General features: G+C 44.1%; 1 protein-coding gene and 1 pseudogene across 7 annotated transcripts in view; one reads left to right on the top strand and one right to left on the bottom strand.

Annotated features, from left to right (window-relative positions):
* CALCOCO2 (calcium binding and coiled-coil domain 2) overlaps window positions 1–26,703 on the top strand; it is a 34,717-nt gene that overhangs the window by 908 nt on the left and 7,106 nt on the right. Inside the window, exons 2-13 of one of the 6 annotated variants that reach the window (XR_639072.2) lie at window positions 9,575–9,764; window positions 15,981–16,083; window positions 16,239–16,372; window positions 17,154–17,279; window positions 18,883–18,971; window positions 19,353–19,422; window positions 20,366–20,488; window positions 20,786–20,872; window positions 23,089–23,253; window positions 23,525–23,604; window positions 24,340–24,435; window positions 24,828–24,865. Coding sequence is in view for 3 of the 6 variants with exons in the window: in XM_021928969.1 (XP_021784661.1) it covers window positions 9,585–9,764; window positions 15,981–16,083; window positions 16,239–16,372; window positions 17,154–17,279; window positions 18,883–18,971; window positions 19,353–19,422; window positions 20,366–20,488; window positions 20,786–20,872; window positions 23,089–23,253; window positions 24,340–24,435 (1,173 nt within the window). In the remaining 3 variants the exon portion in view is untranslated. Of the gene's footprint in view, window positions 1–9,574; window positions 9,765–15,980; window positions 16,084–16,238; window positions 16,373–17,153; window positions 17,280–18,882; window positions 18,972–19,352; window positions 19,423–20,365; window positions 20,489–20,785; window positions 20,873–23,088; window positions 23,254–23,524; window positions 24,109–24,339; window positions 24,436–24,827; window positions 24,866–26,703 lie in introns of those variants that run through there. The other 5 variants (XR_002518078.1, XR_639071.2, XM_021928969.1 and 2 more) reach the window with 5 other exon arrangements.
* LOC101019133 lies at window positions 25,259–25,771 on the bottom strand (annotated as a pseudogene). The gene has a single exon (XR_639069.4). The product of XR_639069.4 is annotated as a 40S ribosomal protein S15a pseudogene (transcript).

The raw sequence follows: 26,703 nt of genomic DNA, 5'->3' as shown, positions 1-26,703 counted from the left end.
TGGAGAATACATGATTAAGGAATATCCAGATGGCTTAGTTTCCCAGGTATTTTCAAGGGACCTGGAAACTCTATCCTTTGGCAGACATGACAGCTGTGGAATGGAAAGGGCCTTGAAAAAGGTAGTCAATAATCCTGAGTTACCTGGCACTAACAGGTCATATTGTCTTTCGAGTCAGATAGTGCATCTGTGGCTCTTTAAAAATTTAATTTGGCTGACTAGGTGTGGTGGCTCACGCCTGTAATCTCAGCACTTTGGGAGACCCAGGCTGGCAAATCACCTGAGGTCAGGAGTTCAAGACCAGCTTGGCAAACATAGCAAAACCCTGTCTTTACTAAAAATACAAAAATTCGTGGGGCGTGGTGGCGGGCGCCTGTAATCCTAGCTACTTGAGAGGCCGAGGCAGGAGAATCGCTTGGACCCGGAGGGTGGATGGTGCAGTGAGCTGAGATGTGCCACTGCACTCCAGCCTGGGCAACAAAGTGAGACTCTGTCTCAAAAAACAAAAAACAAACAAAAATTTAATTTGGCAGTATGTAATGATAGAATGTCATGTAGCCTTAATTTTTTTTAGATGCAAAGAGAGTTAAATGAACTCTTTCACTTCTTTTTTCCTTCATTTAGGATCATCATTATATTAGGCAAGGTCCTTGAAGATTTTCTAGCCTGAGCCATGCATTTTACTGATGAGGAAACAGGCCAGAAAAGGATAGTGTGACTTGGCCAAGCTCTCAGAGTGGCAGAACTAAGATAGGAACCCAGCTTCCTTGGCTGTTAGCCTAGTCCCCTTTCCACCACACTTCAAACACTGTCACTGCCCATGTCACAGGGACATGGCATGTCAGAATCACCCCTGTCAAGGGAAAAGTGGATGGTCTCAGTAAAATGGAGATTAGTACACAGCTTTGAGCCTTTCAGAGTTTCCAGTTAGTTGCCCACACCTGATGTCCCAGAACTATTTTTTCCATCTTCCCCTAGAACTGGTGCCGGCACTATGGTGGTGTGGATGTGAGATGAGGGCCTGTTTAGAACAAGCTATACACCAAATTCAAACAATTGTTAATGAGTAGTAATAAAAGGCCTCCTAGGGTGTAAAATTTTTATAAGACACTCTGAAACATGTTCATATTTTAGGTAAGGGTCTAGAATTAACTTGGAAATTTTGGGCTGGAGCAAATGGCTCGATAATTTGAAGACCAGTGATTGTGTCTTTGCTTTTGCTACCTGTTTCAGGGCCATCTACACATACCCATAGTATCCACTGCCGGTATTCTTTAAGGCTGGTTATGTGTAAGCATCTCTGCCAGGGCCCGGGAGAAATGGGATTCAAATCAATTCATCCATTTTTGCTAATTGCTAATTGTTTAGAAAGAAAAGTAATCAGAAGGCCAGGCACACTGGCTCACACCTGTAATCCCAGCACTTTGGGAGGCCAACGTGGGCAGATCATGAGGTCAGGAGTTCGAGACCAACCTGGCCAACATAGTGAAACCCAGTCTCTACTAAAAATACAAAAATTAGTCAGACATGGTGGCACATGCTTGTAGTCCTGGGAGGCTGAGGCAGGAGAATCACTTGAACCCGAGAGGCAGAGGTTATGGTTAGCCGAGATCACACTACTGCACTCCAGCCTGGGCAACAGAGAGAGACTCTGTGTCAAAAAAAAAAAAAAAAAAAGTAAGCAGAAAGATAAAGGAATCCGATTAAATTGGGTTTGACTTTTATCTTCATTTTTACTGTTCTCAAATGAAGAATTGATTTGCATTTCTTTCTTGGTTGTAGAAGCATTTGATTTCCTTCTGTGAAGTAATCTGTAGTCTTCATTTCTCTTGAAACATACGCCCACTGGTATAAAAGGCTAATGTAAAAATGTTGGCCATTTAAAAAATTTTCTGCTAAGAAGCCTATCAGTGTAGTTTGCAGATGCAGTTAGAAAGAGCAGAAGTAGGCTGGGCATGGTGGCTTACGCCTGTAATCCCAGCACTTTGGGAGGCCGAGGCAGATGGATCGCCTGAGTCCAGGAGTTCAAGACCAGCCTGGGCAACATGGTGAAACCCTGTCTCTACAAAAATACAAAAATTAGCCAGGCATGTGCCTAGGGTCCCAGCTACTCCAACTGAGGTGAGAGGATCGCTTGAGCCAGGGATGTCAAGTCTGCAGTGAGCCGCATTCATGCCATTGTACTCCAGCCTGGATGACAAAGCAAGACCCTGTGTCAAAAAAAAAAAAAACAAAAAAAAAAAAAACAGCAAGAGCAGAAGTAGAACAGGCTGCTGTTCCTTTTCTTCAGGAAGACATAAGAGGATCTATGTCCTCATGGAACAGCCCTGGGAGTAGTATATTAGGCCTGAAAAGCTCATTAGATGAAAATGTGTCAGGTTTTCTTGGAAGCTAGGAGACAGTTCAGGGGACTCATTTAAAAATACTTTCCCATTATTGCCTGCTCCTCTGGGGGCCCTAATCCTTTTGGAAACTGAGCTGAAAAAAGGTAAAGACTATGTCAGAGGCCAAATAAAGTTGCCTCTGACACTTTGTGGAATCTGTGCATTATTTTCCCCATGCTTGATAGTTTTGTTTTTGAAAATCCCTATTTGTTTTCTCTGTTCACTCCTTATGTGAACTACTCCTTTGATTTGAGGGTAGGAGTAAGGAATTAGGTAGAATACCACTTTATAATTTCTAGGGGACCTAGTTCATCCCACTAATTTTTCATAACTCAGTAGTTCTCTGGGCTTCTAAATTTAACTTTTGCTCTTCTTATATTTCTTCTCTTTTCTTTAACTCTATGAATTGCTGCCAAATTAGAAATGAATGGTAGACAGGTTCTATAGTGGGAAAGGTGGTTAAAGGAGGGGAAGTTGATGCTTAAGTCATTTCAATTTTCATGGCCAGGTGTAGTGACTCACGCCTGTAATCGCAGCACTTTGGGAGGCCAGTGCGGGAGGATTGCTTGAGTCCAGGAATTCAAAACCAGCCTGGGCACATAGGGAGACCCCATCTCTACAAAAATACAAAAATTAGCTGGGCATGGTGGCACATACCTATAGTTCCAGCTACTTGGGAGGCTGAGGTGGAGGATCACTTGAGCCTGGGAGGCTGAGGCTGCAGTGAGCCATGGCTGTGCCACTGTACTCCAGCCTGGGTGACAGAGTGAGACCCTGCCCCCCCCACCAAAAGAAATAATAATTCTTTTTACATATCTTCCCTCCCCTGTCCCCAAATACTCATTTCTAGACTACTCTGTCAGAAAGGTAATTTCCCAAGCCATTGTTGGAACCCATTTCTCCCAGGAATTTTATCACTGGGAGGAAGGGAAGACTAAAGATTACTGACCTCAAAACTCAGTAGGTGCCCTCCCTCCAGGAAAAACTGGAGTGCTTCCTCACTGACCATGTTCGGGTTGGCATGGTTATGTTCTAGTTTACTCATGGCCCTTTGTGTCCACAGCTTGGTAAAAAGGAGAAAAGAGAAGCCACTGCTGTTTTCATCTACTTGCCTCCTCAAACCCTTCCCCAGTCTTGGCAGAGGAGAATTTTAACCTTATTTCAAGAATGATTGAGTTCTCAATACCCCAAGTGCCATTGGATGCCCTCTGAATCCCTTCTGGGAAGGTGATGAGATTTCTGAAATGGGAAACTCTGTGGGGTCTTTTGCATTTTTGATAAGCAAGGAACCAAAGCTGTTGACTTTTCCAGACACATTATTAGGTTTTCAGGTGAATGAAAAGAGCTAGAATTTCCTTTGACTATATACTCAAGCCTCAGAACATGAGCTCTTTCGTGTTGTCTATATATGTGCTGTCCTTTCTTAAGCGTTCTGCTTATGAGCTAACTTAGATTGGTTGTTTTTCTTTTCTTTTTTTTTTTTTTTTGAGATGAAGTTTTTTGCTCTTGTCGCCCAGGCTGGAGTGCAATGGCGTAATCTTGGCCCACTGCAACCTCCACCTCCTGGGTTCAAGTGATTCTCTTGCCTCAGCCTCCTGAGTAGCTTGGATTACAGGCACCTACCACCACATCCGGCTAGTTTTTTTGTGTTTTTAGTAGAGACAGGGTTTCACCACGTTGGCCAGACTGGCCTCAAACTCCTTACCTCAAGTAATCCAGCCGCCTCGGCCTCCCAAAGTCCTGGGATTACAGGTGTGAACCACCGCACATGGCTGGATTGGTTGTTTTTCTAGTAATGAAAGAGAGACTGTACCAAGCCATCCCATGCCCTTAGCTGGTCTTGCCTTTCAGAATAGCATCTATTTTCACAACAGCTTGTCAGTTTGAGTGTGTATAAGGTAGGTAATGGAGTGTGAATTTGATGGGTTCTTAAGGAAATCAAATCTATGCCTTTTGGGTTTTTTTTGGCACCATGCCACTTGAACCAACCATGCCAGCTGAACCAGCCATACCAAGAAGTGATTTAGCACTTGAAGATTATCATCTCCTCACCCTATTTTAGAGAGAAAGCTGAGAAACAGCAGTTTTTCCAAGGTAACCAACAAATTAAGAGGGCTTAAAAAAATAAAACACACGCACTCTTAGCCCCAGAGTCACCCTTACCATTGTTTACCTACAAAGCCCTTCCTTTTTTATTTTTGATGAATGATGTGCATATCTTGTTAGTTCATTTATCCAACAAATACTTAATCGGTGATTACTACACCTTAGGCATTGTGTTATGTATACAATGGTGATAGTGTTGTGAAGGAAAAGAAATGGGAGTAAGGTACTTGGGTTCATTGAGGGGCAGGTCCTGAAGTCACTCTTTTTTTTTTTTTTTTTTTTTTGAGACAGAGTTTTGCTCTTGTTGCCCAAGCTGGAGTGCAATGGTGAGATCTCAGCTCACTGCAACCTCCGCCTCCCAGGTTCAAGCTATTCTGCCTCAGCCTTCCAAGTAGCTGGGATTACAGATGCGTGCCACCACTCCCAGCTAATTTTTTGTATTTTTAGTAGAAACGGGGTTTCAACATGTTAGCCAGCCAGGTCTTGAACTCCTGACCTCAGGTGATCTGCCTGCCTTGGCCTCTCAAAGTGCTGGGATTACAAGCATGAGCTACCGCACCCAGCACTCTTATCTGAGTGTTCTTCATGATCCGCAAAGGACAGGTTAAGTAATTTTACATGCACAGATAAATTGGTTCTCCAGGCTTAGGACAGAGGGGATATGCTGGCCTCCATATGACAGTAGATCACTTGGAAATAAAGGATCTGCAAGCTGAGAAACCTCCCTGCCCACTCTCCCATAGCATCCAAGAGAAACCCTCATTGTACACAGGTAACAGTTTATTATAGGGAAAAGTCTTGACCTAGATTGGAATGTGACCTCTCCCCCATCTTTGAAAAACTCTTTTGAGCCAGGCGTGGTGGCTCACGCCTGTAACCCCAGCACTTTGGGAGGCTGAAGTGGGTGGATCACCTGAGGTCAGGAGTTCAAGACCAGCCTGGCCAACATGGTGAAACGCCCTCTGTACTAAAAATACAAAAAATTAGCCGGGCATGGTGGCTTGCACCTGTAGTCCCACCTACTCAGGAGGCTGAAGCAGGAGAATTGCTTGAACCCCAGAGGCGGAGGTTGCAGTGAGCTGAGATAGTGCCACTGCACCCCAGCCTGGGCAACAGAGCGAAACTCCATCTAAAAAAAAAAAAAAAAATGGAAAGAAAAACTCTTTTGAGGTTTGAGGTTGAGGATGTGGCTAAACTGTGTCACAAACCAGAAAGTCAATGCATTTTTTTAGTTCCTTAACTCAATTTCAAGAACAGACACTTTAGTGCTCCAAAGTCCCATTGCCTTCTTTATGAAAAAACTGACTACTGGGGAGTTGAAAGAGCAGGCCTGGTTGCTTAGACTTCAAAGTAAAACCAGTAAATAGATAGGATGGGGCTAGAAGAAGTATTATGGTTGTTTGGGGAGGTCTTGTTTTTTGGTTATCATACTTATTTATTTATTTATTTCTATTTTTATTTTTTTTGAGACGGAGTCTGCTGTATCTCCCATACTGGAGTGCAGTGGCGCCATCTCGGCCAGGCTCACTGCAAGCTCCGCCTCCCGGATTCACGCCATTCTCCTGCCTCAGCCTCTTGAGTAGCTGGGACTACAGGCGCCCGCCACCACGCCCGGCCAATTTTTTGTATTTTTAGTAGAGACAGGGTTTCACCGTGTTAGCCAGGATGGTCTCGATCTGCTGACCTCGTGATCCGCCCGCCTCGGCCTCCCAAAGTGCTGGGATTACAGGCGTGAGCCACCGCGCCCAGCCCGTACTTATTTATTTTTAAAAATTATATATGTGCCAGCTGGGTGTGGTGGCTCATGCCTGTAATCCCAGCACTTTGGGAGGCCGAGGCAGGCTCATCATGAGGTCAGGAGATCAAGACTAACCTGGCTAACACGATGAAACCCCGTCTCTACTAAAAAATTCAAAAAATTAGCCGGGCGTGGTGGCGGGCGCCTGTAGTCCCAGGTACTCGGGAGTCTGAGGCAGAATGGCGTGAATCCGGGAGGTGGAGGCTGCAGTGAGCCGAGATTGCACCGCTGCACTGCAGCCTGGGGGACAGAGAGAGACTCCGTCTCAAAGAAGAAAAAAAAAAGAAAGAAAAAAAAATTACATGTATGCCTGTATGTGTACAAAATCTTCCAGCATATACGAATAGCTGAATTTATAAGATATTATATAGTATTTGCATGTGTATAGCCCTTTCTTCATCTTCTGTGTACAGCTGAAATATTTTTTTCATGTCCTAGTAAAACCCTAAATTGAGAATTATGGACTCATTAAATGTTAGACCAGCTAGTCATTTAGAAAACAGTGCATGTGATTTGTTTAAGGGGCAGGAAGTATTAGGTGTCAACAATTAAAAACACTTTGTTTCTTTTCTTTTTTTTTGAGACGGAGTCTCGCTCTGTGGCCCAGGCTGGAGCGCAGTGGCACAATCTCGGCTCACTGCAAGCTCTGCCTCCAGGGTTCATGCCATTCTCCTGCCTCAGCCTCCTGAGTAGCTGGGACTACAGGCACCTGCAATCACACCCAGCTAATATTTTGTGTTTTTAGTAGAGATGGGGTTTCACCGTATTAGCCAGGATGGTCTCAATCTCCTGACCTCATGATTCACCCGCCTCGGCCTCCCAAAGTGCTTGGATTATAGGCGTAAGCCACCGCGCCTGGCCCACTTTGTTTATTTTATGTACTCTTTTTGCCTCTAAAATGGTTTCTCTCTCTTTTTTTTTTGTTTGTTTGTTGTTGTTGTTGTTGGCAGAGTCTCACTTTGTCCCCCAGGCTGGAGGGCAGTGGCATTATTTGGCCCACTGCACCCTCTGCCTCCTGGGTTCAAGCGATTCTCCTGCCTCAGCCTCCCAAGGAACTGGGATTACAGGCGCCTGCCATCACACCGGAGTAATTTTCGTATTTTTAGTAGAGACGGGGTTTCACCATGTTGGCCAGATTGGTCTCAAACTCCTGACCTCAGGTGATCCACCCACCTCAGCCTCCCAAAGTGTTGAGATTACAGGTGTGAACCACCGTGCCTGGCCTTTTTTTCTTCTTCTTTTTTCTTTCTTTTTTTTTTGTGTGTGTGTGTGTGAGACAGAGTTTCACTCTTCTTGCCCAGGCTGGAGTGCAGTGACGCAATTTTGGCTCACCAAAACCTCCGCTCCCAGGTTCAAGCAATTCTCCTGCCTCAGCCTCCCAGGTAGCTGGGATTGCAGGCATGTGCGACCATGCCTGGCTAATTTTGTATTTTTAGTAGAGACGGGGTTTCTCCGTCTTGGTCAAGCTGGTCTCGAACTCCTAACCTCAAGTGATCCACCTGCCTCGGCCTCCCACAGTGCTGGGACAGGTGTGAGCCACCACGCGTGGCCTTTTTTTTTTTTTTTTTTAAATAGAGACAGTCCCACTATATTGTCCAGGCTGGACTTTAACTCCTGGGCTCAAGCAGTCCTCTCACCTCAGCCTCCTGAACAGCTAGGACTACAGGCATGCACCACCCTAATTTCCTATTTTGTTGTTGTTGTTGTTATTGTTTTGAGGCAGGGGCTTGCTCCCTTGCCCAGGCTGGAATGCAGTGGCACAATCTTGGCTCGCTGCAGCCTTGTCCTCCCAGGCTCAAACAATTCTCCCATTTCAGCCTCCCAAGTAGCTGGGACTATAGGTGTGCACCACCACGCCCAGTTAATTTTTGTAGTTTTTTGTAGAGATGGGGTTTTGCCATGTTGCCCAGGGTGGTCATGAACTCCTGGACTCAAAAGATCCACCTGCCTCTGCCTCCCCAAGTGCTGGGATTACAGGTGTGAGCCACTGCGCCCAGCCACAACTTTCCTATTCTTGATCACATTTTATGGGTACTGTAACCTAGAAAGGTGAAACACAGGGTATTATCCCCATGTATAGCTAGGGATCCAAACTTGTTTGCTGTCTTCCAAATGTGGGTTGTATTTTTCTGTTTCTTTGTTGTTACTCATGCTGTTTCCTTCACCTAGAATGCCCTCACTCAAAAACCCACTTGTCAAAATCCTAATCCTCTTGGACGGCTAATCTAAGATTCTTCTCATTCCCTGAAGTTTTCTTTATTTTCCTAAGCAGTTGCATCTCTCCCTCTTTTGAACCCCAGAGCATTTTGCACTTCTTATTCGATTCATTTGGCAGTCATTTGTATACTCATCTATTCTCTCAATTGGATTGAGACCCCTTTTAAGGTTGTACCAGGAAAAAAAACCCACAACTACAACAGTAATAACTATATAACTAACTATAACTGACGTCTCTTAAACCCTTTATGCAGACTCTGTGCTAAGTACTTTGTCATTCAACATGCATATACTTGGTGGGAAGTGCCTACAATGGCAGACACTGATTTAAGGGCTGGACATTTTACATTATTTCACTTATGCCTCACAAAAAACTAAATGGGATAGATGTTATTTTTAGCCCCATTTTACAGATGAGGAAACAAGCACAGAGCCCAGCAGATTAAATAAATTGCCCAATGCCACAAATTTAATAGGTGGTGAAACTGGAATTTGAACGCCACCATTCTAATTTAGAACCCGTGCTTGTCACTACTGCATGTCAGATAATTTTCTCTCATTCCTTTCTTCTCATTCCCATCCCCAGGTCCTAGCAGAGGATCTTACATATGGAAGGTGCTAATAATTATAGGATAAATGGGATTGAATATAGAAGATGAAATCCAGAGAGATGGACTTTCCTAAAGTCATAGGGCTTGTTGGGATGAAAAATCTAGAATTTAAGTTTCACAGTTCCCAGCTCAGGCTATTTTATCTATGCTGCCTTGTTTATTTAAGTCAGTTAGAGAAAGGGGAACCAAAGCAGCTATAAGCCTCTGTTCATGTGAGAGTTGTGGTGCCTGTGGTGAAGAAGTTAAAGATATTGTCAGAAAATTCTCGTAGCATAGGAAGTTGTGACTGAGATGGCTCAAAGTGAAACAGAAAGCAAGTTGTGTAATCTCAGTATTTGTCAGGATTTTGCTTTTCCTGGCTTGCTTTGCACAGAATGTTCTCTGGATGAAAGCCCAGAAATCGCCAACATTTCAGACAATGCTTTCTGAGCCTTACTCTATTCCACATTTCATAACAGGATCCCTACCATGGAGAAGACCATTGAAGATCCCCCCACATCAGCCGTCTTGCTGGATCACTGTCATTTCTCTCAGGTCATCTTTAACAGTGTGGAGAAGTTCTACATCCCTGGAGGGGACGTCACATGTCGTTATACCTTCACCCAGAATTTCATCCCTCGTCAAAAGGATTGGATTGGCATCTTTAGAGTAAGTGATTAATTTAGTACCAAGTGATCAGAAACTAGAGGTGATTCTTAGTTACCTGACTGTGTGACTCTCTTTGTATTATAAGCATTTTGTATAATATGTGTGGGCAATTTTTAAATTCTAGTCAAGCTCCACAGCACTTCTCTCTTCACATACTCGTGTGCTGTGGGACTCAAGTTTTCATTTCAGTGTCAAGCTAAAATAAGATGGCAAATCATGTAATCCTCAAATTTTGTTTTTTGTTTTTTTTTTTTTTTTTGAAATAGAGTCTTGCTCTGTCACTTAGGCTGGAGTGCAATGGCGTGATCTCAGCTCACTGCAACCTCCACCTCCCGGGTTGAAGCAGTTCTCCTGCCTCAGCATCCCGAGTAGCTGAGATTACAGGCACCTGCCACCACATCTGGTTAATTTTTGTATTTTTAGTGGAGATGGAATTTCAGCATGTTAGCCAGGCTGGTCTCAAACTCCTGACCTCAGGTGATCTGCCTGCCTCAGCCTCCCAAAGCGCTGGGATTACAGGTGTGAGCCACCACGCCTATCCTTATTATGCTGTCAAACACCAAATGTAAATGCTTTCTTGTTGTTGTTGAGATAGGGTCTTGCTCTGTCTCTCAGGCTGGAGTGTAGTTCACTGCAGCCCCAACCTCCCAGGCTCAGTGATCCTCCCACCTCAGCCTTCTCAGTAGCTGGGACTGCAGGTGTGCAGAACAATGCCTAACTGATTTCTTTTTTTTTTTTTTTTTTTTTTTAGACGGAGTCTCACTTACTGCCCGGCTGAAGTACAGTGGCGCAGTCTCGGCTCAGTGCAACCCAACCTCCCGGGTTCAAGCTATTCTCCTGCCTCAGCCTCCAGAGTAGCTGGGATTATAGGCGAATGCCACCACACCCTGCTAATTTTTGTATTTTTAGTAGAAACCAGGTTTCACCATGTTGGCCAGGCTGGTCTCGAACTCCTGACCTTGTGATCTGCCCGCCTTAGCCTCCCAAATTAAATGCTTTTTAAATGATCCTATTTTGAAATATTTATGTATGACTTGACTGAGATGGTTGACCTCATATGTCACTTCTGAGAGTAAACATTACCTCCTTACTTGGTATGGTGTTTAGTTTGTTTTGATACAAATACCATAAATCTGGAAAGGATATTGAGGATATTGGCATTCTGTGTTCAAAAAGTTTATTCCTGAATAAGTGCGTCTGACTACTTTATGATGATTTCTAAGGTTATGAGCTCCCTTAGTGACCTCTTCCAGTGTCTGATCACCCCATCAGTTCAAGTACAGAATGGTATTTTTAAGTTTTAATTAGCTTACTCTCTATGTCCCCTTCGCTCTCCCATCCGTGTCTTTCTCTCTCATACATCTCACATACACCATAATGACAAATCTTCCTATTTCCAGAGACAGGAAATAAAGGTCAAATTTTAAGTAATGTATACTGCCAACTCCCAATGTCAGTGACCTTTGGTTTGACACCTCAGTATGTCATGTGCCTATTTGCCAGTGCTGTTCATCCTGAAATCAGACACCGTTCTCAACTGCACTCAGAAGGAGCTGTTGCTTATTTATATCCTTCATTGAATTCCTTTGCCTTTATTGTTTGGAACATCAAACTTATTGATGAGCAATTTAAGCTGGAGGTAGCAAGACTGGTGTTTGGAGATAGGGATAGTGGCCAACAGCAGGACACTGGCAAGTGTCGTGACAGCTCTTGAGACTGCAGAGTATTGAGTCATCAGACTAAAAGGTGTGCCAACACACCAGAGTGTTTTCTGTCTTAGAAAGAAGATGGTAGTTGCTTTTCTTCTTCCTCATATGTAGCAAAGCATATAGGTCACATTGCCTGGTAAGAGTTTTCCACAATGGAGCTATAGCTTCACTGTCTAGTACTGCTGCTACTAGCCACGTGTGGCTGTTAAGCACTTGAAAGGTGGTTAGTGGCCGGGCGCGGTGGCTCAAGCCTGTAATCCCAGCACTTTGGGAGGCCGAGGCGGGTGGATCACGAGGTCAGGAGATCGAGACCATCCCTGGCTAACATGGTGAAACCCCGTCTCTACTAAAAATACAAAAAACTAGCCGGGCGTGGTGGCGGGCGCCTGTAGTCCCAGCTACTCGGAGGCTGAGGCAGGAGAATGGCGTGAACCCGGGAGGCGGAGCTTGCAGTGAGCCGAGATCGCGCCACTGCACCCCAGCCTGGGCGACACAGCGAGACTCCGTCTCAAAAAAAAAAAAAAAGAAATGTGGTTAGTGTGACTAAGTAATTGGATTTTATTTTATTTTATTTTATTTTATTTATTTATTTAGAGACAGAGTTTCGTTCTGTTGCCCAGGCTGGAGTGCAATGGCGTGATCACGGCTTACCGCAACCTCCGCCTCTCAGGTTCAAGCAATTCTCCTGCCTCAGCCTCCTAAGTAGCTGAGATTACAGGCACTCCGCCTCCCCGGTTCAAGCAATTCTGCTGCCTCAGCCTCCTGGGTAGCTGGGATTACAGGGCCCCACCACCATGCCTGGCTAATTTTTGTATTTTTAGTAGAGATGGGGTTTCACCACGTTGGCCAGGCTGGTCTCGAACTCCTGACCTCATGCGATCCACCCACCTCAGCCTCCCAAAGTGCTGGGATTACAGGCATGAGCTACCACGCCTGGCCAATCTTGGGCTTTTTAAAAACAAATGTTTAAAAATATTTTGACCAGGCCGGGCGCGGTGGCTCAAGCCTGTAATCCCAGCACTTTGGGAGGCCGAGACGGGTGGATCACGAGGTCAGGAGATCGAGACCATCCTGGCTAACACGGTGAAACCCCGTCTCTACTAAGAAATACAAAAAACTAGCCGGGCGTGGTGGCGGGCACCTGTAGTCCCAGCTACTCGGGAGGCTGAGGCCGGAGAATGGCGTGAACCCGGGAGGCGGAGCTTGCAGTGAGCTGAGATCCGGCCACTGCACTCTAGCCTGGGCTACAGAGCGAGACTCCGTCTCAAAAAAATATATATATATATATATTTTGACCAGGTGCGGTGGCTCACTCCTGTAGTCCCAGGAGGGAGGCCAAGGCGGACGGATCACTTGAGGTCAGGAGTTCAAGACCAGCCTGGCCAACATGGTAAAACCCCATCTCTACTAAAAATACAAAAATGAGTCAGGTGTGGTGGCACCCACCTGTAGTCCCAGCTACTCAGGAGGCTGAGGCAAGAGAATTGCTTGAACCCAAGAGGCAGAAGTTGCAGTGAGCCAAGATTGTGCCACTGCACTCCAGCCTGGGCAACAGAGTGAGACTCCATCTCAAAAAAAAATTTATTTTAAATGTGTCTATATTTGGAATACTTCATACATTTCAGAGGTATTACCATACACCAATAAATAAATAATTGTTAAGCTAAAGAAGGGCTTCTAATGTCCATTGTCCATAAAGGTATTGACTTGAATGCCTACCCTGAGGACATGCTTTGCTAGGCCTTTGTTGAGGATATGTGTGTGTGTGTGTATTGCCTAATTAAATCCTCACTCTGTGTGTGTGTGTGTGTGTGTATGTATTGCCTAATTAAATCCTCACTGTGTATGTGTGTGTATTGCCTAATTAAATCCTCTGTGTGTGTGTGTGTGTGTGTGTGTGTGTGTGTTGCCTAATTAAATCCTCACAGTGGGCCGGGTGCAGTGACTCATTCCTGTAATCCCAGCACTTTAGGAAGCCGAGGCGGGTCGATCACCTGAGCTAGGGAGTTCAAGACCAATCAGACCAACATGGAGAAACCCTGTCTCTACTAAAAATACAAAATTAGCCAGGCATGGTGGCACATGCCTGTAATCCCAGCTACTTGGGAGGCTGAGGCAGGAGAATCACTTGAACCCGGGAGGTGGAGGTTGTGGTGAGCCAAGATCATGCCATTGCACTCCAGCCTGGGCAACAGAGCAAGACTCCATCTAAAATATAAAAAAAGAAAAATTCTCACAGTGCAGTAGCCCCCTGAGGTGGGTAGTAGTATCTCTTGGGCGTAAGTAAGTAAAATGAATATCTTTGAGAGATGGTGACTTTCCCAAGGCCTCACAGTGAATAAGCCGTGAAGCAGGTTTGGCTCCCAAACCTCTGCTTTTTCTCCTCTACTCTGCTGAATTCCTTTGAGCAACAGATAGTAAATTAGAGAACGAAGAGTTGACTGTAAAGTTTCGTCCTTCACATCTCACCTCAAACGCTCTCCCCAGTGTTCTTTCAGTGTAGTCTTAATTGGACTATTCAACTCCTCATCACCCCAGACACTGGTAGTATCTGGCACCAGGTAGGTACTCAGTAAATCTTTTTATTTTTTATGTATTTTTTAAAATTTATTTAAGACAGTCTCGTTCTCTTCACCCAGGCTGGAGTACAGAGGTGCAATCTGGGCTCACTGCAGCCTCTACCTCCTGGGTTCCAGTGATTCTCATGCCTCAGCCACTGAGTAGCTGGGATTACAGGCATGCACCCCTGCGCCCGGCCAGTAAATGTTTTTAATACATACAAATACATTACATCTTCTCTATAGTGAAAGTCACCACTGATGATGGGGCCTAAAGCAGGAAGCAGTCTGCTTTCCTTCCCTCAGTGTATAATCCTATGCTTCATACTCTCCTTGACTTGGGCATTTAAATGTTTCCAAGACAAACTGGAACAAGGACTACTCAAATGGAGGAGCCAAGGACAGACATTGCAGGTGGCTAGAATTTGTTTCCTTGTTCCAAGGCAGCAATAATTCTTAGGTCTTCCCAATGATATTTCGGTCACAGTGCATTAAGAAGCTCCAGGATGTGAATGAGGACTCCATAAAATTCCTGCTTCCTGTACCACCACAGGCTGCAGTGGCTCTGAGATGCTTACAGCAGTGGGGTGTGTATTAATGAGACTCTAAAACATGCCCTAGGATGTTCTGATGAGTTTTTGGTATAGCCTTTTCCACCCTGCTTTGATTCCTTAATATATAAAAATGGGATTTATTTTTAGTTCTCTTCTTACTGAGCTCAGGCAGGGTCAAAATATGGCAATAAATGTAATTTTGCTTCTCATTTGCTGAGTGTTGTCCCCTTGAAGACACAATAGCTGGCTTTCTATTCTCTGGTGTGCTTTTATTTTCTAGATAAGATTTGAGCAATCTTTTACCCCCTTCACATTTGTGAGAATATTTTCCACTTAGCCAGCTTTCTGCTCTGAGGCATGTTTTGCTGCATCCTTATGTCTTATGATTTATCGTATTCAATACCTAGAAGAGGCCTTTATGACTACCAGATTGTTGTTAATATCTTTATTGCCAAAAAACCATCATTAAGCATGCATGAAGAAAAACAGTAAAGAAAAAAAATTGTATAGACCTGGAATCTCTTATCTGGTGCCTCATAATCTAAGAACCCTGTTCTCCCTCTGCCCCCAAAACAGACATTATAAAGAAGAATGGAGGTTTTTTTAATGCAGTAGGTTGATATATGACAGGGCTTAGTTGGACATACTAGAGGACACACCAATAGAGAGGGCAGGTCAGAAGTGATTTCTGATTTAGAAGCCCAAAGAACACCATTGTAAGAGGATCAGGGTTACTATTCCCAGAACTTTCCCCTTAAATCAGTCTCAGCTCTATCTCTGACTTGTAGATAGAATTTTTGGAGCTTTTCTCCTGGGTGGTGAGGAGCTAGTTTTCAAATCTTTCCAAGACTTGTATTTTGAGCTGTGTATGTGCACCCCAATTTTTGGTTATATCAGACGTTTTCCCATATGTAGTTGTCATAAGTGAAAAATAAAATAAAAAATTAAAAAAGATTTGAGCCCTGGTGTGAGAATCTTGTCATAATGAACTCATTCTATTATATTTTATTTTTTCTTTTTTTGGAAACGGAGTCTCACTCTGTTACCCGGGCTGGAGTGCAGTGGTGCAATCTCGGCTCACTGCAACCTCCACCTCCTGGGTTCAAGCAATTCTCCTGCCTCAACCTCCTGAGTAGCTGGGATTACAGGCGCACACCACCACGCCTGCCTTATTTTTTGTATTTTAGTGGAGACGGGGTTTCACCATGTTGCCCAGGCTAGTCTTGAACTATTGAGCTCAGGCAATCCACCCGCCTTGGCCTCCCAAAGTGCCGCCACACCCGGCCTATATTTTCAATATATACAAATAAAAAGTGATTTTAAGAAGATGTAGCCCAATTAGGATTTTCCCCACGCCCCTTTCAGGTACTAAATAAGAACTTCTTGTCATTGCAGGTGGGATGGAAGACAGTCCGTGAGTATTACACCTTCATGTGGGTTACTTTGCCCGTTGACCTAAACAACAAATCAGCTAAACAGCAGGAAGTCCAATTCAAAGGTGAGAAAAATACTGGATCAAAGGTGTTGAAGACAGTAGCCAAGACTAATTAATTCCCTTCAGCTTGAGCTTTCTGGGGCAGATGAAAAGACTTCCAGAATTTTACTTTTCTGAATAGATCTTATTTTGGATTAAAACTTATGTTGTGTTTTCAGCTTACTACCTGCCCAAGGATGATGAGTATTACCAGTTCTGCTATGTGGATCAGGATGGCGTGGTCCGGGGAGCAAGTATTCCTTTCCAGTTCCGTCCAGAAAATGAGGAAGACATCCTGGTTGTTACCACTCAGGTTTATAAAACTTCTCACCTCAATCCCTTACTGCCGTTATGAGTAGCAATGTAGGATAGGGTGGAATTTGAGTTAATAAGGCTTTATTGAATATCTAACGGTATCGTTGGAAAAAATGCATATAGTACTCATGCGGACTCACTAAGGAATGACTTAGGAATGTTAACAAGAATCATAACAATAAGTGATTTCTTCCTTTTCTAAAACTTCTTTAACTCAGCTGGCATTCAGTTATTCTTTTAACTTTTCCAGTTGTTTAATTTTTGTCATCTACACATCTTATCACCATGGTAAATGTAAAAGCTCCTTTGAGGAGAGAAGCACCAAATATTTTTATCTCTTTCAGTTCTGGCCTACAGCCTATCTGTCATACATGAGTATTAGATTCATTTTCTTACTTCATCATTTAACAGGACACCTACTCTTCATCCAGCACTACTGTAGGCACTGGGAACACAATGAAGAATCAGTTGAAACACTGTCCTTGGCCTCAAGGAGCTAAGTCCATTGGGAGAGACAAGCAATATGGTCTGCAAGAAGAAGCTACATTCTTGTGTCAATTTTCCTTTTAACTTTTAATGGCTTTTTTTTTTTGTATTGTTGCAGTTATAAAGACATACCTCTGTTATACCCTTACCTAGGTATTAAGGAGCAGCCCCCATTTGGGGTACATAGATGTCACTGCAGTGAATGGCAACCAGCCAGTCCCTCACCATCCTAACCTATGGGAATTTTCTGCTAGAGGGACTTGGAATATAGTTTATGGAATGTTCTTTTGTAGGGAGAGGTAGAAGAGATTGAGCGGCACAACAAGGAGCTTTGCAAAGAAAACCAGGAGCTGAAGGATAGCTGTGTCAGCCTCCAGAAGCAGAATTCAGACATGCAGGCTGAGCTCCAAAAGAAGCAGGTATGGCTGCTGGTTATAGGTGACCTTGGACCATGGAGATCAGAATTGGATGGTGCCTCTTATCCAGCACCATATTCTGTTTTGCCTGTGATCTCACCCTCTTATACCAGTATCTTTGAACAGGCATTAGTTTTGTTTGTTTGTCTGAAATGGAGTCTCACTCTGTCACCCAAGCTGCAGTGCAAGGGTGCGATCTTGGCTCACTGCAACCCCCGCCTCCCAGGTTCAAGAGATTCTCCTGCCTCAGCCTCCCGAGTAGCTGGGATTACAGGTAATCGCCACCACACCCAGCCAATTTTTATATTTTTGTAGAGACAGAGTTTTACCATGTTGGCCAGGCTGGTCTCAAACTTCTGGCCTCAGGTGATCCACCCACCTCGGTTTCCCAAAGTGCTGGGATTATAGGCATGAGCCACCTTCCCCAGCTGAATATCTCCTTTTAATTGTTTATATGTTGAAATGGTATTTTAGCTACATTGGGTTAAATATACTATCATTTGGCTAGGTGCAGTGGCTCACACCTGTAATTCCAGCACTTTGGGAGGCTGAGTCAGGTGGATCACAAGGTCAGGAGTTTGAGACCAGCCTGGCCAAGATGGTGAAACCCTGTCTCTACTAAAAATACAAAAATTAGCCAAGCATGCTGGTAGGTGCCTGTAATCCAAGCTACTCAGGAGGCTGAGGCAGGAGAACTGCTCAAACCTGGGAGGCAGAAGTTGCAGTGAGCCAAGATCACACCCCTGCACTCTGGCCTGGGTGACAGAGCAAGACTCCGTCTCAAGAAAAAATTAGCCAGGCATGGTGGCATGCGCCTGTAATCCCAGCTACTCAGGAGGCTGAGGCAAGATAATTGCTTGAACCTGGGAGGCAGAGGTTGCAGTGAGCCAAGATCACACCACTGCACTGCAGCCTGGGCAACAGAGCAAGACTTTATCTCAAAACAATAAAATAAATAAAATAAAATAAAGTAAGATAAAATAAAATAAATTTTTAAATAAATATATATATATATACACACACTGTTATTAAAATTAATCTGTTTCTTTTTACCTTTTTAAAAATGTGCCTACTAAGATTTTAAAATTATATGTGGCTCTCACTTATTGAACAGCACTGTTCTAGGAAAAGGGCAGTTTTGTCTATTTTGTCCACTGTTGTGTCTGCAGTGCAAGAACAGTGTCTAGTATGGAATAGGCTCTGAGTAAATATTTATTTAATGAACAAATTATAAGCTCCAGTGGAATGAGAAATTAAGGTGATGCATTTTTAATATAAAAAGAGCATTTTGTGGCCGGGTGCAGTAGCTCATGTCTGAAATCCCAGCGCTTTGGGAGGCTGAGGCAGGAGAATCGCTTGAACCCAGGCGACAGAGGTTGCAGTGAGCCAAGATCACGCCACTGCACTCCAGCCTGGGTGATAGAGTGAGACGCTGTCTTAAAAAAAAAAAAGAACATCTTCCTTTTATTTGAGTATTTCATTTACTGCTGTGTCATGCTATGCCTGACATATAGTAAGTGCTCAATAAATATTTGTTGCCTGCCTAAGATACTCATTCAAAAGTCATAGAAATAGTCTGTCCCTCTGATGGTGTTTCAATCTATAGGAGGAGCTAGAAACCCTACAGAGCATCAATAAGAAGTTGGAACTGAAAGTGAAAGAACAGAAGGACTATTGGGAGACAGAGTTGCTTCAGTGAGTGTGTCCCATAATTCTGGGAGGGGAAGAGCTGCTGTACCATCGATACCCTTAAATACAGTCAGATTAGATTTCTGGAATTTGCGAGAAAACACTGTTATGACATTGAAGGTGTGACTCCCTGCCCTTTGAATCATGAATTAGAAAATTGGTATCAGAATAGTCAGGAAAAATGATCTGATTTCAAATATTAACTTTAGGGATTGAATACTTGCAGTTTTTTGGAGTCAGGAAGCCAAAACAGGACTGCAGTGGAGACTAGTAGATTTTTAAATAACTCTGCAGGCTTAGGGCCAAGCCAGCCTTAAATCATTTAAGGCCAGGGGTAGCTGACCTGCAGTGAGTGAATTTTTCACATAGTTATCTCCACCTCCACAGACTGAAAGAACAAAACCAGAAGATGTCCTCAGAAAATGAGAAGATGGGAATCAGAGTGGATCAGCTTCAGGTAGGTAATGCCATACCTTTGTCAAAGGATATTTTCTTAGCCTTACCATGGCTCCAATTTGGTGGCCTAGAAAGATGTATTTCATTGCAGTGAGTGCCTAATGGCATACTTTTCAAAGTATCACACTAAAGTTTCAGGTTATGTATTTTCCATTCTTGAACCAGGTAAGCCTCCACCCTACTCATGCCCCCCCACTTTAAAAAAAAAAAAAAAATCATGATTCACAGCCAGGTGCAGTGGCTCACATCTGTAATCCCAGCACTTTGGGAGGCCAAGGCAGGTGGATCACCTGAGGTCAGGAGTTTGAGATCAGCCTGGCCAATATGGCAAAACCCTGTCTCTACTAAAAATAAAAAATTAGCTAAGCGTGCTAATTTACAGGTGCACCTGTAATCCCAGCTACTCAGGAGGCTGAGGCAGAAGAATCACTTGAACCCCGGAGGCAGAGGTTGAAGTGAACAGAGGTCACACCACTGCACTCCAGCCTGGGCGACAGAGCAAGACTCTGTCTCAAAAAAAAAAAAAAAAAAAAATTGTAATTCACAAGGAACTTAGCGATTTGTTCGTGTATTACTAAGTTAATTTACCATGAGCTCTTAATATAGATGACAATCATCTATATCAATAATCAAACTTTAATCTTTTCAAGCAAAATCGTACTCGAAAGTCTGGAATATAAAGCAGATAGCAGAACTGCTCTCATTTTTAGGAAGCTATGCCTTAAAGAGGTGCTTTAAAGAGTGGTTTGTCTAATTGTACTCAGTTGAGCCTTAGATTCTTAGGCTATAAGGTTGAGCTGAAAAGTAAAGGAGTTCTACAGGATATTTGGCAGTTGGGAGTTGCTAGGGAAACACATCTCTTTGTTATTGTACATTAAAAAGCATTGTTCCTGTTTTGTTTTCCTTCTTTTGTATCTTGGTTATGTTCACTATTTTTATTTTAGGCCCAGTTGTCAACTCAAGAGAAAGAAATGGAGAAGCTTGTTCAGGGAGATCAAGATAAGACAGAGCAGTTAGAGCACCTGAAAAAGGAAAATGGCCACCTCTTTCTCAGTTTAACTGAACAGGTAGAGTCATGGGAGAAAACAATACTTTTAGGCGTTTGCAAGAAAATATACATTGTTCTTTGTATAAAGAACATTTTAATGTTCTTTAATATGCCTGGATATCACTGGCTCTAGGAAAGGGCTCAGAGGAAACAGTCTGAAATGAGATAGCTCATGGCTTTCTTTAGAAACTGACAAGAGAAGACTTGCCTCTCCCTCTGCATCCTGCTTGCTCATTAGCTTAGCAGGCCCTTCCATGGTGTATGTGTGCGTGTGTGTGTTTTCCCAGCAATGGTACTGAAATTTGTTTTTGTGCAGAGGAAGGACCAGAAGAAGCTCGAGCAGACAGTGGAGGAAATGAAGCAGAATGAAACTACGGCAATGAAGAAACAACAGGAATTAATGGCACGTCTGTCTTTGGATGGTTATGTGGGAGGGAGCCTATAGGGATATAGAAGAAAGGGATATGGGCCTATTTTCAGGTGATGGACAGGATAAGTAAGAAAGTGTTCACCTCTAGATGTTTTGCTTTCTAGCCAAAAGGACAGAGATTTACAAAATGTTTAGAAGTAGGCATTTCTAGGGGCCGGGCGTGGTGGCTCAAGCCTGTAATCCCAGCACTTTGGGAGGCCGAGACGGGCGGATCACAAGGTCAGGAGATCGAGACCATCCTGGCTAATCCGGTGAAACCCCGTCTCTACTAAAAAATACAAAAAACTAGCCGGGCGAGGTGGCGGGCGCCTGTAGTCCCAGCTACGCAGGAGGCTGAAGCAGGAGAATGGCGTGAACCCGGGAGGCGGAGCTTGCAGTGAGCTGAGATCCGGCCACTGCACTCCAGCCTGGGCCACAGAGCGAGACTCCGCCTCAAAAAAAAAATAAAAACAAATAGAAGTAGGCATTTCTAATGTGTAATAAGTGATAAAGGAATACTGCAAGTTAAACTTCATGACAAGATGTAGTTAACTAGATCCTTGGACTAGGGCTCACACAGAATAACCCCTACCCTCTTCTTATAGAGTTACAATGGGGGCAGACGAATGGTTATAAAGGGCTCTATAACAGGAAAATATACCACCCAAAGCAAATCTTGTTATAATTAATATATTAGCATTATCATCATTATCAATTACGTAGGAATGAAAGCCTAATTGACTAATAATTTCCTATAATATATGGTTGAAGAAGAGGCCCCCTGGTGTTGACAGGTGCCTGGAAGCCCCATTTACTTAGTTGATCCAAGGACATGAGAAATCCTGATGTTCGAGGGATATCCAGTCATTGGGATTGTAATTCACATCATATATGCACCATCCAGTCGATCACTGAGTACCTACTATATCTAAGATACTGTATGCTTTAGCGTGATATAGGAAAGACTAGAACAAAGTTTGCAAATCAGCAGATCATAGGTCAAGGTCAGACACAGATATGTTTTATAAAGTAGTTATCAACATTTAAAAATAGGAATATTTCCCATAAAAATTTGTATTTCCAGCTTCCTTTGAGAAATGAGAGGACCTAGCAATGCTGAGCCCACATTCCTGTGCAGCAGCAATAGCTAGAGCTAAGTAGCTGCTGTCCCCTGTAGGTGGGTCATGAGCTCTCCATCTAGCTGCAGTCTGCACTGTTTCGTTGCATTCAACTCCTTCATTCGATTACATTTCTTGCCTGCTCTCTATAGGCACATTCCAGTTTGTGACCTCTGATGTAGCAAAGAAATTACTGTTTTAAATAATCTATAGTCCCGGCCGGGTGCAGTGGCTCACGCCTGTAATGCCAGCACTTTGGGAGGCTGAGGCAGGCGGATCATGAGGTCAGGAGTTCGAGAGCAGCCTGACCAACATGGCGAAACCCCATCTCTACTAAAAATACAAAAATTAGCTAGGCATGGTGATGGGTGTCTGTAATCCCAACTACTCAGGAGGCTGAGGCAGGAGAATCGCTTGAACCCAGGAGGCAGAAGTTGCAGTGAGCTGAGATTGCGCCATTGCACTCCAGCCTGGGCGACAGAGTGAGACTCTGTCTCAAAAAAAAAAAAAAACTATAGTCATTCAAAGATTTGAGCCACCTTGTGATGGGTATGGATTTCCTTGGTTTTCTTTTATATACATATATACATTTATATATATATACACACACACACATATACACACACACACACACACACACACACATATATATTTTTTTTTTCTATTTTTTTTTTTTTTTTTTAGACAGTCTTGCTTTGTCGCCCAGGTTGGAGTACACTGACCTGATCTCAGCTCACTGCAACCTCTGCCTCCCGGTTTCAAGCTATTCTCCTGCCTCAGCCTCCTGAGGGATTAGCTGGGATTACAGGTGGCTGCCACCATGCCCAGCTAATTTTTGTATTTTTAGTAGAGATGGGGTTTCACCATGGTGGCCAGGCTGGTCTCAAACTCCTGACCTCTGGTAATCCACCCACCTTGGCCTCCCACAGTGCTGGGATTACAGGTGTGAGCCACTGCACCCGGCCAGTTTTCTTAGTTTTCATGGGATATTTTTCAATACCTAGGGGCTCCCCACCTGGCTGATAGCAATCCTAATTCCTCATACATCCTAAAAGGCCACTAAATATGAGGACTGTGTGTCTTATGCTTCAGGAGCCTAGGAACAAGAAAGCGGCACTAACTGTGGAGGAGCAGTTAGCACGAGAGGTGGAACGCCTTAAGGCAAAGGTAGAGGCCGGGAAAGCCTGTTTCTTAGAGAAGTACAAAGAGTGTCAACGACTTCACAAACAGATCAGGCAACTCAGGGCGGCTGCACTGGTAGGTGACAGATATAAGGGGGCCCAGGAAAGCAAGGGGTGCGAAGGTTAGTGGTTTTTAGACCAAGCCCAGAAGATTGTACACCCTTGTTAAGGTGAGAAAGCTATCTTTCCACTAAAAAGAGGGATGTAGTGTATGGCCAGAAAGTAGCGTGGGGGTCCCTGAAAATATAGGCCCCAACTTAGCCACAGGTCTAAGGGAAGGTTTTTGTAACTATCAAGCAGGTTTCTGTGCAGACTCAGAGAGCCCTTTCTTATTTCTGCCTTTTGAGGAAGTGAAGCAGGACCAGAAGAGCCAGCAGGAGCCAATGGGGATGGGAAGCAAGGAGCCTGCAGTCAGCACTGTCACCGGGTAGCCCCCTCTCGCATTACTACCTCAGGGTCGGCTAGACACGCACAGCAGTTTGGGCACCAGCATTCAAATAAAAAATCTTGGATCAAAAACCACAACTAGTAGGCTTAGCTTAAGTGTGTTTGTGAGGTATGCGCATGTGTATGTATGCAGGTAGAAGATGGGAAACTCTGAAGCATGAAACCAGTTAGGTCAACCTATCACACTGGGATGCTCAAGACCGCAGTCTGAGCTCCTTGTATCCTTGGACAAATGCCCTCCTGTGTTCCCTCTTCCTTCATGTAACTTGAGCTCAGATACCTATCCTCACACTGTAGGAAGGAATCACATCAACCCAAACCTAAGTGCTTCAGGCCTCACTGAGTGAGATGTTTATTCAAAACAAAGATAGTTTTCATGGTTGAGTGGGATTAAACAAGGTTTCATTTATCCCTAATTCTGATAAATCAGTCTTGAGATTTTCCCCAAGGTTGCTTTTTCCCTCCTTGGTCACTTATACCCTCAGTTAAAAAAAAAAAAAAAAAACTGGCATCTTGATGCCAGCTCAGGCCTTCAAGTGTTTTTTTTAAGTCACTTTAATTTAGCACCCTGCCCATAGTACCATTGCTTCCTCCCATTTGCCTTCTCCTCCATCTCAGTCTCCCCTCTTTGCAATCCCAGATCCTCTACAATTTCCCGCCTTGTACCCAGACTGCAATATGTGATCCTAGTCCTAATTTTTTTTATTGTTGACAGGATGAAAACTTTGACCTGTCAAGAAGACTGAGTGAGAAGAAAATGATATATAATGCTCTGCAGAGAGAGAAAGAGAGATTGGAAGGAGAAAATGATGTAAGTGTGTGAAAGAGGGTAGAAAACCCCAAGGTTTTAAGGGGAAGGAGCAGGGTGGCCCAGAGATGCAGTGATAAAAAATAAGAAATTAAGGGCCATTTCTGGGACAGTGGGTGAAACAGTTGTTCCTAAACAAAGAGTAAATTTAATCTAATTTCCTAATCTACCACAAAACCCTGTCTTTATTCTACAACTGAAACTTGTTTGGCATGGCAATAGTCACCTTGAAAGAAGCCACACTGATGAAGAGCTAACTTATTTTTGCTTTTAACTTTACAGCTAATATGTGTTGCCTTGGGGGATATGGGAATAACGTCCTACATAACTTTATGCTAGCAGGGAACTCCTTTCCTTCAGCACAACTTTTTCCTTTTTCTCTGCTGCCAAACCAGGAGCAGAAGTGGTGGTCTGTACCAGTGCTGGACCCATGGTAGGCCCCTAATAAATGCTGTGCATTCATTGATTCATTGATTCATTGGTTCATTCATTCATCCAACCAACATTTATTATTGATTGACTGAAGATGATATGGCAGAAAATAAAGTGGTTGTATTTGAAGTCAAAGTCATTCTCATGTTCTTTTTTTTGTTGTTTTTGTTGTTGTTGTTGTTGTTGTTTTTGAGACAAGGTCTCACTCTGTCACCCAGGCTTGGGGTGCAGTGGCACAAGCTTGGCTCACTGCAGCCTTGATCTCCTGGGCTCAAGTGATCCTCCTGCCACAGCCTCCCAAGTAGCTGCGACTATAGGCATATGCCACCATGCCCAGCCAATTTTTTTTTACTTTTAGTACAGACAAGGTCTTGCTATGTTGCCCAAGCTGGTCTTTTTTTTTTTTTTTTTTTTTTTTCCATGAGGCATTTTATTTGTAAATGTATGTATTACATCCCTAGAAAAAGAATCCCAGGATTTTCCCTCCTGTGTGTTTTCGTCTTGCTTCTTCATGGTCCATGATGCCAGCTGAGGTTGTCAGTACAATGAAACCAAACTGGCGGGATGGAAGCAGGTTATTCTGCCATTTTTCTAGATCTTTGAGTTGCACATCAAATCTGGGACTGATCATTCCACACTTGTTTAGCCTGCCTGTAAGGTTCACAACAATTTTCCCAGCTCTGTGATCATCAATGATTTCAAATTCGCCAATGTAACCATGCTTCATCATCACAGTGAGAAATCGGACGATGACTTTGGAGCACGGCCTAATAAGCACCTGGCATTTGCCTCTCTTTTCGGCATTGTTGATGCTCTTGAGAGCATCAGCCAGGACATTCATGCGCACCATTGTGGCGGCGCGGAAAGATGGTGGAAAGGGAAGCTGGTCTTAAACTCCTGAGCTCAAGCAGTCCTCCTGCCTTGGCCTCCCAAAGTGCTGGGATTACAGACATGAGCCACCATGCCCGGCCCATTCTCATGTTCTTGCTCAGCATCAAAGAATAAGTGTCCATGCATTCTGGCTGCTACTCCTGTATCTGTACTTCCATCAGTTCATCAGTTCTTCATCTTTACCCTCTTTTTTTTTTTTTTTTTTGAGATGGAGTCTCACTCTGTCGCCCAGGCTGGAGTGCAGTGGTGCGATCTCGGCTCACTGCAAGCTCCGCCTCCCGGGTTCAAGCGATTCTCCTGCCTCAGCCTCCTGAGTAGCTGGGACTACAGGTGCCTGCTACCATGCCTAGACTGGAGTGCAATGGCACAATCTTGGCTCACTGCAACCTCCCCCTCCCAGGTTCAAGCAATTCTCCTGCCTCAGCCTCCTGAGTAGCTGGGATTACAGGCAAGAATGCCTGCATACAGCTAGTTTTGCTATTTTGTAGAGATAGGGTTTCTTTTTTTTTTTTTTTTTTTTTTTTTTTTTTTTTTTTGAGATGGAGTCACAAGCTCACAGCCAAGCCCAGGCTGGAGTGCAGTGGCCGGATCTCGGCTCACTGCAAGCTCCGCCTCCCGGGTTCACGCCATTCTCCTGCCTCAGCCTCCCGAGTAGCTGGGATTACAGACGCCCGCCACCTCGCCCGGCTAGTTTTTTGTATTTTTTAGTAGAGACGGGGTTTCACTGTGTTAGCCAGGATGGTCTCGATCTCCTGACCTCGTGATCCACCCGTCTCGGCCTCCCAAAGTGCTGGGATTACAGGCTTGAGCCACCGCGCCCGGCACGAGATAGGGTTTCTCCATTTTGGTCAGGCTGGTCTCGAACTCCCGACCTCAGGTGATCTGCCCACCTTGGCCTCCCAGAGTGCTGGGATTACAGGTATGAGCCATGGCACCCAGACTTATCTT

This window comes from Papio anubis, chromosome 17 (assembly GCF_008728515.1).
Source record: "Papio anubis isolate 15944 chromosome 17, Panubis1.0, whole genome shotgun sequence".
Classification (NCBI taxonomy): Eukaryota; Metazoa; Chordata; class Mammalia; order Primates; family Cercopithecidae; genus Papio; species Papio anubis.
The sequence above is the reverse complement of the archived record's forward strand: the minus strand, read 5'-3'. Positions and strand labels throughout refer to the sequence as shown.